The sequence below is a fragment of the Cornus florida genome, unplaced genomic scaffold (assembly GCF_030987335.1).
Source record: "Cornus florida cultivar Cherokee Brave unplaced genomic scaffold, ASM3098733v1 CherokeeBrave_3.0.0_Hap2_Chr11, whole genome shotgun sequence".
In the NCBI taxonomy this organism is placed as follows: domain Eukaryota; kingdom Viridiplantae; phylum Streptophyta; class Magnoliopsida; order Cornales; family Cornaceae; genus Cornus; species Cornus florida.
The window spans coordinates 70,065,062-70,080,948 of record NW_026775581.1 but is presented as its reverse complement, the minus strand read 5'-3'; the positions used below and the strand labels follow the sequence as shown (position 1 = coordinate 70,080,948).

At 34.8% G+C, this 15,887-nt stretch overlaps 1 protein-coding gene across 1 annotated transcript; it reads right to left on the bottom strand.

The window, feature by feature from the left end:
• Nucleotides 1-1,276: 1,276 nt before the first annotated feature.
• LOC132286292 (probable LRR receptor-like serine/threonine-protein kinase At1g05700) lies at nt 1,277-14,388 on the bottom strand. Its single transcript, XM_059788608.1, has 13 exons — nt 14,159-14,388; nt 13,510-14,056; nt 12,907-13,388; nt 12,675-12,813; nt 12,521-12,592; nt 12,333-12,404; nt 12,175-12,255; nt 11,698-11,864; nt 11,355-11,584; nt 11,080-11,206; nt 3,843-3,905; nt 3,553-3,742; nt 1,277-1,918 (listed from the first exon to the last, which is right to left on the bottom strand). The coding sequence occupies exons 1-13, from the start codon at nt 14,316-14,318 to the stop codon at nt 1,519-1,521; spliced, it is 2,730 nt and encodes a 909-aa protein (XP_059644591.1). The 5' UTR covers nt 14,319-14,388; the 3' UTR covers nt 1,277-1,518.
• Between the last annotated feature and the right edge of the window lie 1,499 nt (nt 14,389-15,887).

Sequence of the window (15,887 nt, the reverse complement as noted above, 5' to 3'; positions counted from 1 at the left end):
TGTAGGAAGATATCTCTTGCTGAAGTAACTTATTCAATTTGGAGAGAGAGATCACAGGATGGACACTAATAGCTACAAGAGACATTCAGACAATTCAAAAAGAAATTGTGGAGCTCATCAGATATTCCCCCTGTTCTTTAGAATGTGTCTCTAATTGCCAGTCTAATTTTCTGATCATTAGGTTTGCAGAATGCCCCTAACTCTGTTCTCAAATTTTCGTACATGGTTTTGTGTCCTCAGCTAATGCGTGAAGGTTTTCTTCTTTGTTTATTTATAAGGTTTTTTGGGTAGCTCTGGTTTTCAATGGTGGAGCCTAGTTCAGCCTCAAGTCAAGTCTGCTAATTATGATGGATGGGTTTGGTCTTCACATGGCTTATTCGCTCTCAACTGTTATCATAATTGGGGCCTTTCCATTGTTGGTTCTCTGCAATTTGTTCTCTGCTTCAGTTGTTTATGTTCTTCAGCTTCCATGGGCTTCTTTTGTTTTTAATTTTCTTCCCTCTTTGTGTGAGCATATTCTGAATTAGAAATTAGTGATATGGAATTTGAAAAAAGATTTACTAAATTTCACAGTAAACAAATAGACTTGGAATAGTTTTCTAACTATTCAAGATCATCATGAACTTGAAACTTTCATTATGGGGAAAACTTTATTCAAGATTTTCAAGAAAGTGAGAGCGACAATTAGGGTTTGGGGGCTGAAACTTGTAGTCTCCTAATTTTTGCGTAGTGAAATCTTTTGCCAGATCTTTATTGCGGACGTAAACACAACTTGTGTAGAACCACGCTAAATCTTTATGTTGTTTGTAAGTGTCATGTTCGTGATTTTTTCTTGGTTCGCTGTGTTTATCGTAACGAACCATGCAAGCTTTCATGGCAGGGCTAGTGTGTGCTGCTCAGCAACACTACTGCCAAAGTTTTAACATGCAAAATATGGAACTTAAAACTAATATCAACGTGCTAACAATATAATTTGATTGCTTCAAGTGCCAACGCAAATTATGATTCTAAATCCACTTGATGAAAACCTAATGCATGCCAAGGTTTAATAGTCAATGAAACATTTAATTTTGTTGTTTTCCTTATTTCAAATTCATCTCTAACATTACACGACTTATGATGAAGGTTATTTTTATCCTGAAGAAGCAGAAGAATTTCCAGTCATTAATGTCAAGCTCTTAAAGCTATGTGTGATCACAAAGATCACACTGAACCGAGGTGCACAGGGGTTCTTTGATTTCAAACCAAGCTTCTATAATGAAATAGTCCTCTACATTGCAAGAAATATATTATATACACCTTGTGGAAATATAACATTATCATTAGTGTTGTCTCAGAAGAATTACACATCTGTCTAAACAATGCAGGCAAACAAATATTAATGCTTAGAAGTAATTTGGAGAATGAGAGAAAACAAATACTAACAGTTGGTTTTTGCAAAGGTCTCAATTGAGTTTATTGACATTGATTGAAGAAAGAAAATGTTCACCAACAACAACGATACTTTTTGAAGAGATATCATCTTGCCGCGGGACTTAGTCCACTTTCCAAATTCATAGGTATCAGTCCAATCGAATCTTTTGGTTCTGTTTCATGGCAAGCCATCTCCATTGCCAAACACTCCTTCAACTCCATCACCACATAATTCATGGTTGGCCTTCTTGCTGAAGTGCGAGACACACAACCCATTGCTAATTCTATAGCTTTCCAAATAGAATTAACATCAAAATCTCCCCGTAGCCTCGGATCAGCAATCATCCTAACATCCCCATTTGCAAGCTTGGAACTAACAAATTGAATTATGTAAATACTGTCATTGCCTTTTGGTATTGCTGCCCTGCCTGTGATAATCTCCAAGAGAACAATTCCAAAGCTATAGACGTCACTTTTGTCTGTCAGCCTATTCGATGTGTAATACCTGCAATCCAAAATATAAGTAACATTTATCCCAATCATGAATAGTTCATATTAATGGTAATTAAAGATAAATCTGTTGTAAAGTATAAAACAGAAGTGAAGAGATAAATAAAACGAGTAGAACACACAGATATTACGTGGTTCAGCCACTAGGGCCTACATCCACGGCACAAAGAGCCCAAATGGCTACATCACTTTTATAATACTCTCTCAATTCATGCACAATACAATGGTGGAGGCTCCTTCATATAGGAGAAGAAATTATGAGAATAGAAAGAATTAGAAAATAGGAAATAAGGAGGATTTTTCTCCACTGATTTCTCTACTAACACCAAATCTTCAATAATAGGAAACAACAAAGATTTTCCTCCACTGATTCCTCCATTAAATCTTCAATACTCCCCCTCAAGTTGGAGCATGAATGCCCAACTAGCCATTGAGATGACGAGTAACAAGAAGTGTGAATGATGAAGAGAGAAGAGAGAAGACGAAGAACAAGCTACCGAACACACCGACAGCCCAAACAAGTCAACAAAAAACTACCGGAGACACGGCAAAGGCGAGGACAATGCTACCGAACACACCAGCAGCCCAAACATATTGATAAAAACTGCCGGAGACACGGCAAAGATAAAAACAATGCTACCGAACTCACCAGCAGCCCAAACAAGTCAATAAAAACTGCCGGAGACACAACAAAGGCAAATAATATTACTGCCGAACAAGCCAGCAACCCAAACAAGTCACAAATAGCACCGAAAAACCCTTAGCAACATCAGATGCTAAGGGAATGCCCCAAAATAGGGGTCCGAACCTTGGAAGAGAAATTAGGCTCTGATACCATGTTGTAAAGCATAAAACGGAACTGAATAGATAAATAAAACGAGTAAAACACACAGATATTATGTGGTTTAACCATTAAGGCTTACATCTGCGGCACAAAGAGCCCAAAGGGCTACATCACTTTTATAATACTCTCTCAATTCATACACAATACAATGGTGGAGGCTCCTTTATATAGGAGAATAAATTATGAGAATGGAAATAATTAGAAAATAAGAAAAAAAGGAGGATTTTTCTCCATTGATTTTTCTAGTAACACCAAATCTTCAATAATAGGAAACACCATCAATTACTGAAATATTTTCCTCCACTGATTCCTCCATTAAATCTTCAATAAAATTGATTGTCTAATCCACGTGTTCTTAACAATTTAATTAATTTTTTGAAGGGAAATAAAATTCTTTACACATGATTTTCATAGATGTAGACAAATCACATGGGCATTTTGCACCAAGAAAAAGGCAGAATAGAGATTTTTATTAGTTTTGTAATTAGATTGGAAATTTGTTAGTCAACTCAAATAGTTTTAAAAAGTTGGTAGATTGAGAAATACCAATAACTTTTTTTTTTTTTCATTGGCAAGAAAAGTCACGCATCCATTTGTCTCTACGGGAATTCGAACCCTCACCATTCCTTTAGAAAATTGAGGAGATACCAATAGGCTACAGTGTTTGGTAGTGATAAATACCAATAATTAGCTAATAACTTTTTAAACTTTTATAAACAATATCATAGTTTGACTTGTTTATTTAATGAACAACCTCGAGTTGATTGTGTAAGGGAAATACTTACTCAGGATCAAGGTATCCAGGAGTACCGGCAACAACTGTTGATACATGAGTGCCACCTTCAGTGGGAATAACTCTGGAAAGCCCAAAGTCAGCAAGTTTGGCATGAAAGTTTTCATTTAATAAGATATTGGTAGTCTTCACATCCCTGTGGATTATTGGAGGCTTACAACCATGGTGCAGATACTCCAATCCTTCAATTCAAGTCCACATCTTATTAATCAGTTACACTTGCATCAAAAATGTAAAATGACTAGTAGATGGAAAAGAAATGGAATTCATCTGCTTTCTAACCTAGTGCTGCATCTACTGCTATCTGAAGCCTTTCTTCCCAACTCAAAAAATTTGAATTTCTACCTGCATCCACAAATTAGTAATTTAAAATTGCGATTAACCAGAGAAAAGTGTCAAATGGAACTTCAAAAGGAGAAAAATAAGACGCTGTATCATAGGTGAGAAGAATTGCATGCGCGTTGTTACGAAAAACACCACGAACATTCACCACACAAAGAGTGATTAGGTGTTGACAAAACTTAACCCTCTAGATCAATAAGTAATGCCTTTAGAGGTTTTAACCAACTGTCGATATCTCATCCTCAAGACATTACACTTAGCATTATTGTCATAGCATTAAAGATGGAACAATCTTTGATTGTTAAATGCACTCAATATACTAAGTATCTGTTGGTAAAATATATGCTTAATGTGACTTTTAAGATATAACAACCTTTATACTAATATGTCATGAGATAATTAACAATATGCTAATAAATCATTAATTAAATATGCAACTCTATATTTAATTAAATATACAAAATAAAGCAATAAAATAATAATAATATGCAAGGAATGAACCTGGACCGAGGCTAGTATTGGATACTATGTCCTTAAGACAGATTCGCCCCGCTATGGTGCTAACGGACTCAGTGGCGTCTATCTCCCAGGATACAACGGTCTACATCCACCAGTAGCAGCACTACAAACTCGTGGATACGGCGAACCTTCTCCGTGTAATACTCTCTCTGACTAAAAAATGCATCTATATACTATATAAATGCTGAATTGGGTGTAATCCGAACCAAATGGTTCGGACCAATCTTAATATAGCTCGATGAAATTGGATTAGGATCGAAGTGGCTCGAACCACTTAACCTAAGGTTTGAACCCACTTGGGTTGGGTTCTAGTCTAGAGAGGGAGATAGAAGAAAATGAAAATGAATGACTTGCAAATGATCTAAAGGGGGGTATTTATAGAAATAGAAATGCCTTTTCGGATGGGGTGCGTCTTTTCATCATTGGACACAACCATTGCAATAGGTTGCAATGGTTCACATGGTGTCTATTCACCATTAGACACATCCATTCCAATAGGTTGCAATGGTTCACATGGTGTCTGTTCACCAATAGACACATCCATTCCAATAGGTTGCAATGGTTCACATGGTGTCTGTTCACCAATAGACACATCCATTCCAATAGGTTACAATGTGCCTTTTCGAGTGGGTGCAACTATGGGTTATGATGGTTCGGAAAAGGTGTAACCCTTTGGAAAAAACTAAAAGTGGCTTTTTAATTTAAAAGGTGTAACCCTTTAGAAAAAACTAAAATATGGTTTTTTAATTTAAAAGGTGTAACCTTTTAGAAAAACTAAAAAGTAGTTTTTTTAATTCAAAAAACCAACCACCCAAAAACCCTACTCATTTGTGAAACCCATTTAAATAAGCCCAGCCCAAAATTAGGCCCAATCCAAAATTCCAAAAAAAAAATAATCTGGACTTTACAATTAGGCCCAAGCCCAAGCCCAAATCCTAAACTCAGCTTATTTAAATTTCAATTTGTTTCAACATTTTTTCCATGTGGGACAAACACTTCCCACATTTTGCATACCCATTTAGGCTTATCAAAACACCACACTTTGGAGCTAATTTCTCATTCATCCGGAAACGGATTTCAGAAAGTAAATATACCACATTCATCTCCTTACGGAGAGAAACGCGCTTGTCTAGAGATCCGTAAAAAATTATTAACGGAATCTATTTCAAATCTTATCCAAAGTTTATGTTTTTAATGCCCCCGTTTCCAACAATCCCCCACATGAATGGAAATTTGCGTAAAATGCAAAAGATGATTATGCAGACACTAGAGAGAGTATAATCGAAAAGTTACTGCATCAGGATAGGTGGCTTTTGGCTTTGAACCTTCCCTAGTGTATTGCTATCGGATTTACTGGCTAACTAGTGAACGCGATGTCTTGAACTGTTTAGCCGTTTGTGTAAACCAAGACAATAACAAACACACAGTAGCTTTCCTCACAAAGTTGGTTCTCATTGTTGTGTTCATTTTGGCCCTGAACAAGTCCTGGTATTCAATGAGTGCTCTAGAAAACTTAGCCTTTATAGTTCTCATAGAAGCGGCCTTACTTCACACTCATATAGGTGACTTCTTATTAAGAGTATCCTACCAAACCCCACTTGAATTTTCAAGGTATAAGAGTCATTAAAAGCGTAGCTTATCCTGATCATTGTTGTAGGCAGCACTGTCTCATCATAGAAATGGGTAGAAGATTTATATATTCCCAGTGCTTCTGGTGAGTCACTCAGAATTTCTGTTGTCCCTTTGAACCTAGATCTTGGGATCTCCAATCAGCTAGGTTGGGTTTCCATTAAGGTGACTGGTTAGCTTTCGGCTTTAAACCCCATTCCCCTCGATGAACTGTACAATTGCTCTCTAGTACAACCTTCAATTTTATATGTGGCCACAAGGTTGTGTTTAGAAATATTACACTCTGCAGAGATTTCTCCAGGTGAGAGCAACTGTATACTTTGTGCCCTAAAATTGCTTATTGTTAGCAATATCATTTTCTTTAGTGGCACAGGTGTAGACTTACTTTGAATTTTCCTCTAAGTGAAGTCTATTGACTTCCCTATTTGATTTATTCAAAGTTTCTAACTTTGAGTTATATTAAGAACATAGAACTACACCTTTAATATAAAAGACATATCCACTATTGGATTTGAAGTCTTTAATATCCCATATCCAGATTGCATCACTGTTACACCTCCAATTTAGTTAGATACCTCGATCTATGCAATATTGGATTTAGGGTGTATCTCAACTACCCAATTTATTATTTTTTAGTGATCCGATCCTGAATTGAAAATGTGCAATTAAACACAGTTATTAAGTTGCCTTACAATCTCAACCAATGATATACTTTGGTTAGTATATATATTTGAGATTTACATCTACAAAAGTTAGCTAGGCTTTTGTTATCATAACTAGTATTATCTCAATCTCACTCTATTGAGAATATACTATATTATCAGATGTTAAATCTTTCATATCAAATATACCAATCAGTATATCATTTATATTTTAAGGCATACAATGACTTACGCATCACATTTATGTCATTGTCTCGGTAGTAGCTTTAATCCATTCAAGGACTTATAAGCTTACACACTTGACTTTTCAACTGGAACAAATAACTCAGCACTTCAACTGAAAAAAGAACTCTTCTAGTTGTTCCATAATATTTTCCTCATAGAAAATAATATGCACATACTATTGTTATAATAATATAAATGATTTTTGGTTCTATCATAAAGCTCTTAGGACTTGGAACCCCCCACATTTATAAGTATTTCTGTTAAGATGAGTGACTCGTAACAAATTTCATCTATGGATAATATCTCCCCACAACTTTGAGATAATCCTGAAATTTTATCTCTAATGTATTTATTATGATTTTTCAACTATGAAAGTACCATATATTAAATACTTCACCTCATCTACCTTTTCAAGGTTCCATATTCGCTTCTCAACAAGCATATATAACAGTCTCTAGTGCATATGTACTCACTTTATCTTTAGCATATTCTTATAATAATTCACCGACAATACCGTGAATTAATGCTAAAGATATTAATTACAATGGGCTCGAATTAATATATTTGATTTTACTTCTTTTATATTTATAAATTGAGTTATTCATATTTAGGTTCATGTTAAGTCAGTCATATTAACATGTTATAACCTTTCATGTGTCACACATCACATAACTCAATCATTTAAGCAAATAATTATCTTATTATTTAAGCTTTGGATACAATCACTACAGAGTGAGCACTCACTTCTCAAGTATTATTACACACTCTTCTCATATCTCATTACTAAATTATTATGAGCACCTACTTTTCAGTTATTAACGCTAGCTTGAAGTTAAGTTTGTTTAGCTAGCAATTCTAGTAGCTCATACCTTTAGTACACACTTATCTAAGTGGTCTATCTTGGTAGTAGAGTAATTTGTTTTGAAGAATATTCTTCAAAAACTATTACTTTACAAGTAATATTATTCTCTCCTACATGAGCAACTATGATGAATAGCTCAAATAGCTTATGGCTAAAATAGCTACTCGTCACCCTCGTGTTCTTTTTTTTTTTTTTTTTTTTCACTACCAAGTTGAGAGCTAGAACCAACTAACAGATTTTCCATCTTCCTCTTAGGTTCTGTGCACCTCATTAATCATTTTAACTTATAGCTAATCTAACTAGTTTGCAACTTAGTAACATTTTAGCTTTCAGCTAAATTGTACATTATAGCTAACTAGCTTGATTTAGCTTGTCTCAGTGTACTTGCTTACTGTATCCATAACATTTTCCATTAAACACTTTAAAGTTGTTGAAAAATCTTATCTCAGTGTACTTGCTTACTGTATCCATAACATTTTCCATTAAACACTTTAAAGTTGTTGAAAAATCTTATCTTATTCAGCCCATTCACAGCTATACGTGTCTTTAAACACTAGTATAGATCTTTTTCCCTTGACTATCAAGAGAATTGACATAGCTAGACTAGTCAATTTTTGTCTGTTGTATTAAATACACAAACCAGTCATGAACTCATACAAATTAATAATATCAAACATTAAATCAACTATATTATAAAATTAAATTACTATGCACATTAAGTAATTCTACTACATAGTTTAATATTATAATCTCAATTAAAAGTAAGCACTTATATAAATAATATTGAACTCAGATAAATAATATTATACCATATGATTAATTATATCACATAACTAATCTAAGAAAAAAGATTTGTGGCTCATTCTCCAATAAACATGCTAGAAAATTAGGACCAAAAGATGTAGACGTTCTAGCCTACAAGAAAATGATATGCACTGATGTTATAACCTATCAAAGGTTTTATGTAACGATCCACTCCATCACATAGTATGATATTGTCCACTTTGGGATCCAGCCCGCACGATTTTATTATTGGATTTTATCTCAAAAAGCCTCGTACCAATTGGAGATAACACCACTACATAAAATCACTTTACCTTTCCCTTACGTAGGTGGTGTGGGACTGTGCACCTGTAACTTGCTCAATGTGATAACATGTCAGTGCCTCTTGCACCCGCCCACGGCACACCCACCCACAAGGTTGCCACATTATAGGTCTCACTTTAACTTTTCATAGGAGTAAGATCTGCAACCTTAAATAGACACCCCCACACTTTTAAGAATTTATAGAAAGGTTTTCAACATTTCCATAATTCATATGATGTCACATTTCTAAGGTTTCATCTTTGCTTCGTGGCAAATACACATAACGGTATCTTGTGCAACCAATGATAAAAGTAACGAAGTACTTTTTTCCACCTCTAGTTGGTACATGTTTAAGGTAATGTCATATACTTCATAATATCATATTACAAAATTAAATAATTCAACCAATATTGAATAATTCAATAATCTACTTATATAACATGCTTCAATTTCACGTAATATTGAATGCATTAATATTTAACATATTATCATATAATAATGTCTATAACATTATTTTATCATATCTCAACTATTAGTATAATATCTACTTATTTATATCTTAAATAGAAATATATAATAAAATCTACGCAAGGAAGGATTCTGTCTTAAGATTGTTTGTAAAATATATGCTTAATGTGACTTTTAAGATATAACAACCTTTATACTAATATGTCATGAGATAATTAACAATATGCTAATAAATCATTAATTAAATATGCAACTCTATATTTAATTAAATATACAAAATAAAGCAATAAAATAATAATAATATGCAAGGAATGAACCTGGACCGAGGCTAGTATTGGATACTATGTCCTTAAGACAGATTCGCCCCGCTATGGTGCTAACGGACTCAGTGGCGTCTATCTCCCAGGATACAACGGTCTACATCCACCAGTAGCAGCACTACAAACTCGTGGATACGGCGAACCTTCTCCGTGTAATACTCTCTCTGACTAAAAAATGCATCTATATACTATATAAATGCTGAATTGGGTGTAATCCGAACCAAATGGTTCGGACCAATCTTAATATAGCTCGATGAAATTGGATTAGGATCGAAGTGGCTCGAACCACTTAACCTAAGGTTTGAACCCACTTGGGTTGGGTTCTAGTCTAGAGAGGGAGATAGAAGAAAATGAAAATGAATGACTTGCAAATGATCTAAAGGGGGGTATTTATAGAAATAGAAATGCCTTTTCGGATGGGGTGCGTCTTTTCATCATTGGACACAACCATTGCAATAGGTTGCAATGGTTCACATGGTGTCTATTCACCATTAGACACATCCATTCCAATAGGTTGCAATGGTTCACATGGTGTCTGTTCACCAATAGACACATCCATTCCAATAGGTTGCAATGGTTCACATGGTGTCTGTTCACCAATAGACACATCCATTCCAATAGGTTACAATGTGCCTTTTCGAGTGGGTGCAACTATGGGTTATGATGGTTCGGAAAAGGTGTAACCCTTTGGAAAAAACTAAAAGTGGCTTTTTAATTTAAAAGGTGTAACCCTTTAGAAAAAAACTAAAATATGGTTTTTTAATTTAAAAGGTGTAACCTTTTAGAAAAACTAAAAAGTAGTTTTTTTAATTCAAAAAACCAACCACCCAAAAACCCTACTCATTTGTGAAACCCATTTAAATAAGCCCAGCCCAAAATTAGGCCCCCAATCCAAAATTCCAAAAAAAAAATAATCTGGACTTTACAATTAGGCCCAAGCCCAAGCCCAAATCCTAAACTCAGCTTATTTAAATTTCAATTTGTTTCAACATTTTTTCCATGTGGGACAAACACTTCCCACATTTTGCATACCCATTTAGGCTTATCAAAACACCACACTTTGGAGCTAATTTCTCATTCATCCGGAAACGGATTTCAGAAAGTAAATATACCACATTCATCTCCTTACGGAGAGAAACGCGCTTGTCTAGAGATCCGTAAAAAATTATTAACGGAATCTATTTCAAATCTTATCCAAAGTTTATGTTTTTAATGCCCCCGTTTCCAACAGTATCCTTGTCAAAGACACATTGAAAATCCTGCCACCCCTAAAATTCTTGGAGTTTATCTGGTTCTTCCCCTCTTTCTGGCCACTTCATTTTTTTGGATACCATTTTATTGCAAGTGGTGTCTACATATTTATTATTGTCTGTTGACTTGTATTTAAGAAACCAAATTATGCATACCTGATAGATGCTTTTCTAAGTCTCCATTAACCATGTATTCATAGATAATTCCCAATTTGGTGCCTTCATTGCAGTATCCAACTAGCGAAGTTAAGTTTTTATGATGAACGCTCATAAGAAGGTTGGCCTGCAACATAAAGCCACATTTAGTTCAACATAAACTACTATAATTTGATGAGCTCAAATTTTGTGAGGTTGTACTAAACAATAACTTCATGAAAATGTCTTCCGTGTGTATTGATGGAGTAGAAAGTTGTTTGAGTTTTGCAACTTACCTCAGTTTGGAATTCCTTGTACCCTTGAATTGATGATTCAGAGAGCATCTTTACAGCCACTTGAGAGTCACCTATATAGCCATGGTAAACTGTTCCAAATCCTCCTTCCCCAATAACCCTCTGAAAATTGTTGGTAATACTCGATACCTCAGAGTATGTAAATTTTTTATTCTTTACCACCAAGGACGACCCTTCTGTTTGGTTTGTTTCAGCATCTACCTTTCTGACTACTGAGATCACATCAAATTCAATAAAGATACTTCAATTGAGAAAAACTTTTACTATGAAATTTGGGTGTGATTTAGAAAAATCTCTGTTCAATTATGGGTCATGGTTCTCGTACCTTGTTTTCTCCTTTTTATGACCCATAAAGCAGCCACAATTGCAGTTAATAGCAGGGAAATGGAAACAACGGATGCTACTATTGGAACAACAACTTTGTTCTTTTTCCTCTGTTTGCATGGAACTGATTGACAAGAATTTGTGTTTTCACCTCCACTTCCATTGAAGCTGTTTTTGATGATCAATGTTATTTTTATCATTATTCATAAATGTTAATCGCATCCTATACTATATTGGCTATAACTATTTATACCCTTAAGGATCTAATAACTATGAATTGTGTTTTAACCACAAAAAATAAAATAAAATAAAATAAAACCTATGAATTGTGTAGATATTTGATGATTCACTACTTCAAAGAGAAATAATACAAACAATTGTTTTTTTTCCCCTTCTTGAAAGCACCTTTGGCGCTGAAGGGGGAGTTCATTCAAAATTTTGGTACGTTAGGTTCATGGTTTTTAAGAAAAGGGCAAACCTCAATGATAATGATCCATTCTTTGACCTTGCAAGTAGCTCTGCTGGAATTGAACCAGTGAAGTTGTTTCCACTCAAGTTTCTGCAAAAAAAGCAAACATGACCTCCATTTCTAATACAAATAAACTTATATTTGAGTCCCATTCCCAAGTAACTTACAAGACTTTTAAGAAAGTCAGTTTTGAGAGAAATTCAGGCACCATTCCGGTTAAGTTGTTGTTTGACAAATCCCTGAAATAAGCATAGTTTAAATTAGTTTATTTCTAAAGTAAATTGGATTTGAGTTGCATATATCATTATGAAGTTGACATCTTAATTGTTCATGCGAGACTAACATATATACTTACAAAGTTTGTATCATTGTCAGATCGGACATGTCAGGAGCTATCTCCCCTGTCAATCCACTTGATGACAAATTTCTAATTACAAAAATAAATAGATTTGTTCAGTGAGTGTTATGATATAAAGTTCATATGGTACTTTTATAGCACGCACACTTACAAAGATATGATCCTTGGGGGATCAGAACCATCATAACTACAAGTGACGCCAACCCAAACATAATCTTCAGGGGCACATGGATCTGCTTGCCAGTTTCTTTTCAGTCCATATATTGATTTGATGCTCATGATAGCAGCAACTAAATTTCCAAAAATATTTGAGAAAGAGGTTGAACATGAGAAGAAAAGGCACAAAAATGAGACTGAAAAAATAATAGTTGGCAAGATCAAACCTTCTTTGTCAATTGTTTGTAAATGTAGAAGCTGTTTCACAGTAAAAATCTCGATGGCGTTGATGATGGGTGGAAGGGTTGAATTATCGGTTTTGGTGAGTGAAATGTTGAACATTGAATGACTCTCAGCTGTTGAGCTGTATACTGTTAATGTGGATAAATAAGAGGGAACAACATGCTTTGCATACCATAGTTTCCCATTTATATAAATGTCGAATTCTCTGGACTGGTTGGGTTGCAAGATTTCAACTTCAGCAAAGTACATGTAGATATAAACTTTGTCAGTGTCATTTTTAGGCTTCCACCAGAAGTACAACGTTTCATTAGAATCTATTGGCATAATGGCGGTGCTCATGACAACAGATGGTGGCTGGAATAGGTTGGAACCTAGAGCATCAACCGTGGACGATGTACTTAACACCGCCGTGGTGTTACCCAAATTAAAGGGCTTCCATATTCGATCATAAACATCGTCTTTGTACCTAAGAGAGAGATTAATAATGTCATAGCAAGATGTTTAATTCAGTACTTAGAAATTAAAAATATTATACATCTGATTCTTCCTAGTTCTTAACAAAAAGACTATTAACACAAAAAGATTACCTGACAAATTGATTTGTTATTGAACCAAAATCCCAACGCCCGATGAGGTTTAGTGATCCTAATGTAGTTTCATACAAAGAATTATCTAAAGGTCTTATCTCTATTGCTGATATAAAAGGTGTTCCAAGGCCTGTGTTTATGAGACAGACATGTATGTAGTCCATGGAAGGAACATGTGTGATCTCCCTCCAAATGATAGAGGATGAATTATCCACTTTCACTGTGTCCCAGAAATCAACTCCTAGGTGCAAATCGAACTCTGGCAATACATTTGGAGCATCATAGTTCCCATAAAAGAACCTTGCCCTAATCAAAAATTTATTACCACTCCCTCTTGCAAGTCTTGTAGTGTAGCAATTTCTGGTCCCTTCAGGAAAGCTTCTAACATACAAGAACTGCTGTTCAAGTGTGTCAGTCTTAAATTCAGGGGATACAGATTTGCTTACACCAGTGTCCACAAAACCTGCATCTGAAATATAGTATATCCCTGTTGTTCCATCTGTGTAGTTTGAATCTTTAGGTATTCCACAATCTATGCTTATGAAACCTAACACACACACACACACACACACACACAGAGGTTAGCTATATGTTTAGTGTAACAACAATATATTGATTGTATTGAAATTTCAAGAAAGTGTTTGCAAACCTGAAGGGACCTGTGCATGAACCACAACTATAAGGGGAAAACCCCCTAGAAATGCAAGGAGGAATAATTTTGATATGCTCATCATTCTATGCATAATAGTCACAGGACCTTTCATCTTATACATTCCTACCTCAAATGTATATATGCCAACAAGCTGCATGCATGTTGTGATTTTTATAATGGATTATAATCTCTCAGCTCCTCTGTCAATCCTTCTGTTACAATCAATGAAGATGTAGTAGATTGAAGTTTGTCAATGAGGCAAAAAGTCAACAAATTAGTTATTTATGTATAAACATATACATACATGATATATGCTGATTATTTATTACATAATTTTGTGACTTCGTCAAACTTCTACAGATTATTAAAGAGTAGACTTCACTGTCTAAGTAACATGTAAGGACAATAAAAAGAATTAATTTAGGCACCTACATGGAAAGTAATTTGGTGCTCTAATAGTCATGCCTCATCAAGAAGTGGAGTACAACTGTACAAGTGAAGCACATGCAGGAATGTCAAATCCTTTGGTTGGTGATAGGAAGAATGGGTCAAGCTGATACTTGACTAAAGAATTAACTTCAAAGATCCAGCTTCATCAACAAGTTCTTAGTCATTTACTTTTTCTATAGACAGCTAGGATCTGAGTTTTTCCAAAGAATTTTAGTGTACAACATGGAAAAAAAAAAGATTCCTGGACAAGTGAGCAAATTGACTTTGAACTTAAGAGAGAGCCAATAAGTCCTTCATCTTGCTCTCCCCTTTCATACAGGTCAATGCTTTTTTATAGTGAAAGAATTATTCAAACAAGTGTTTAACAGGATTTCTCTAAATGGGTTAAAAAAAGTTTGGAAATGTAGTACACCCACCACCAATATAAACCCTTCTTAACCTGGATTGGAGATTGGGTTAACCTGGATTGGAGATGGGTTAAAAAGTTACAACTCCACCACGGGTCTCACAGTCCCATTTCCACTTTCAACCCTACGACCAATACCATCCTGGATTGCGGGGTGGGAGGATCGGCGGGGCAAAAGGGCGGCGAGGACCAAGGCGAAACCGTTGGCTGCGGAAGCTATTGCGGTGCTTTCCATTCGGGTTGTGGTTCCGAGAACGAGGATTTGGGTGTTAGGGTTTATCATTTTGAGTTGGTCGGCAATAGCGACGGCTGCATAGACAACATGCGAATTTGAAGACTCTGAATGAGATGAAAACAGAGTGCTCAGACAGAGGATACACACACACACACACACATATATATATATATATATTTGTGTATATAGAGAGAGGGAAAATGAGAAGAGTGAAGAAATTACAACGGTCTTTTTTGTGTAGTTAAGAACGTGGAGAGTTAAAAGGTATGTTTGGATTAAGAACGACATAGAGAGATTAAAAAAAAAAGAAAAAAAAGAAAGGATGGCGTGAATTGTGTTTGGGTAGGTTAAAATAGGATAAAAGAAAAAAAAAAAAAAAAATAGGGAGAGAACTATTTATCCTTATTACTCATTTTCTATCTCTCTAAAAATGAGAAAATAGGAAGGGAAATGATAATATTTAAGTAGTATTTTTATAATTTCGAAATTACCCTTAATAATTAAAAGGAAGAAATTATTATTCCACTCATATCTCATTTATTTTAAAGGATGTGATAATAATTTAATTGTTATCTTTTCTCTTTTTTTTTTTTATTCTTTATCACATCCAAGCAAGAATACTATAATATTTTTTT

Coding starts and splice junctions, on each gene's coding strand:
- LOC132286292 (XM_059788608.1), bottom strand. CDS start 14,318: ATGCAGCTTGTTGGCATATATACATTTGAGGTAGGAATGTATAAGATG. Junction 12,593..12,674: donor CCCCCAAGGATCATATCTTT/GTAAGTGTGCGT, acceptor TTTTGTAATTAG/AAATTTGTCATCAAGTGGAT. Junction 11,585..11,697: donor CATAAAAAGGAGAAAACAAG/GTACGAGAACCA, acceptor ATGTGATCTCAG/TAGTCAGAAAGGTAGATGCT.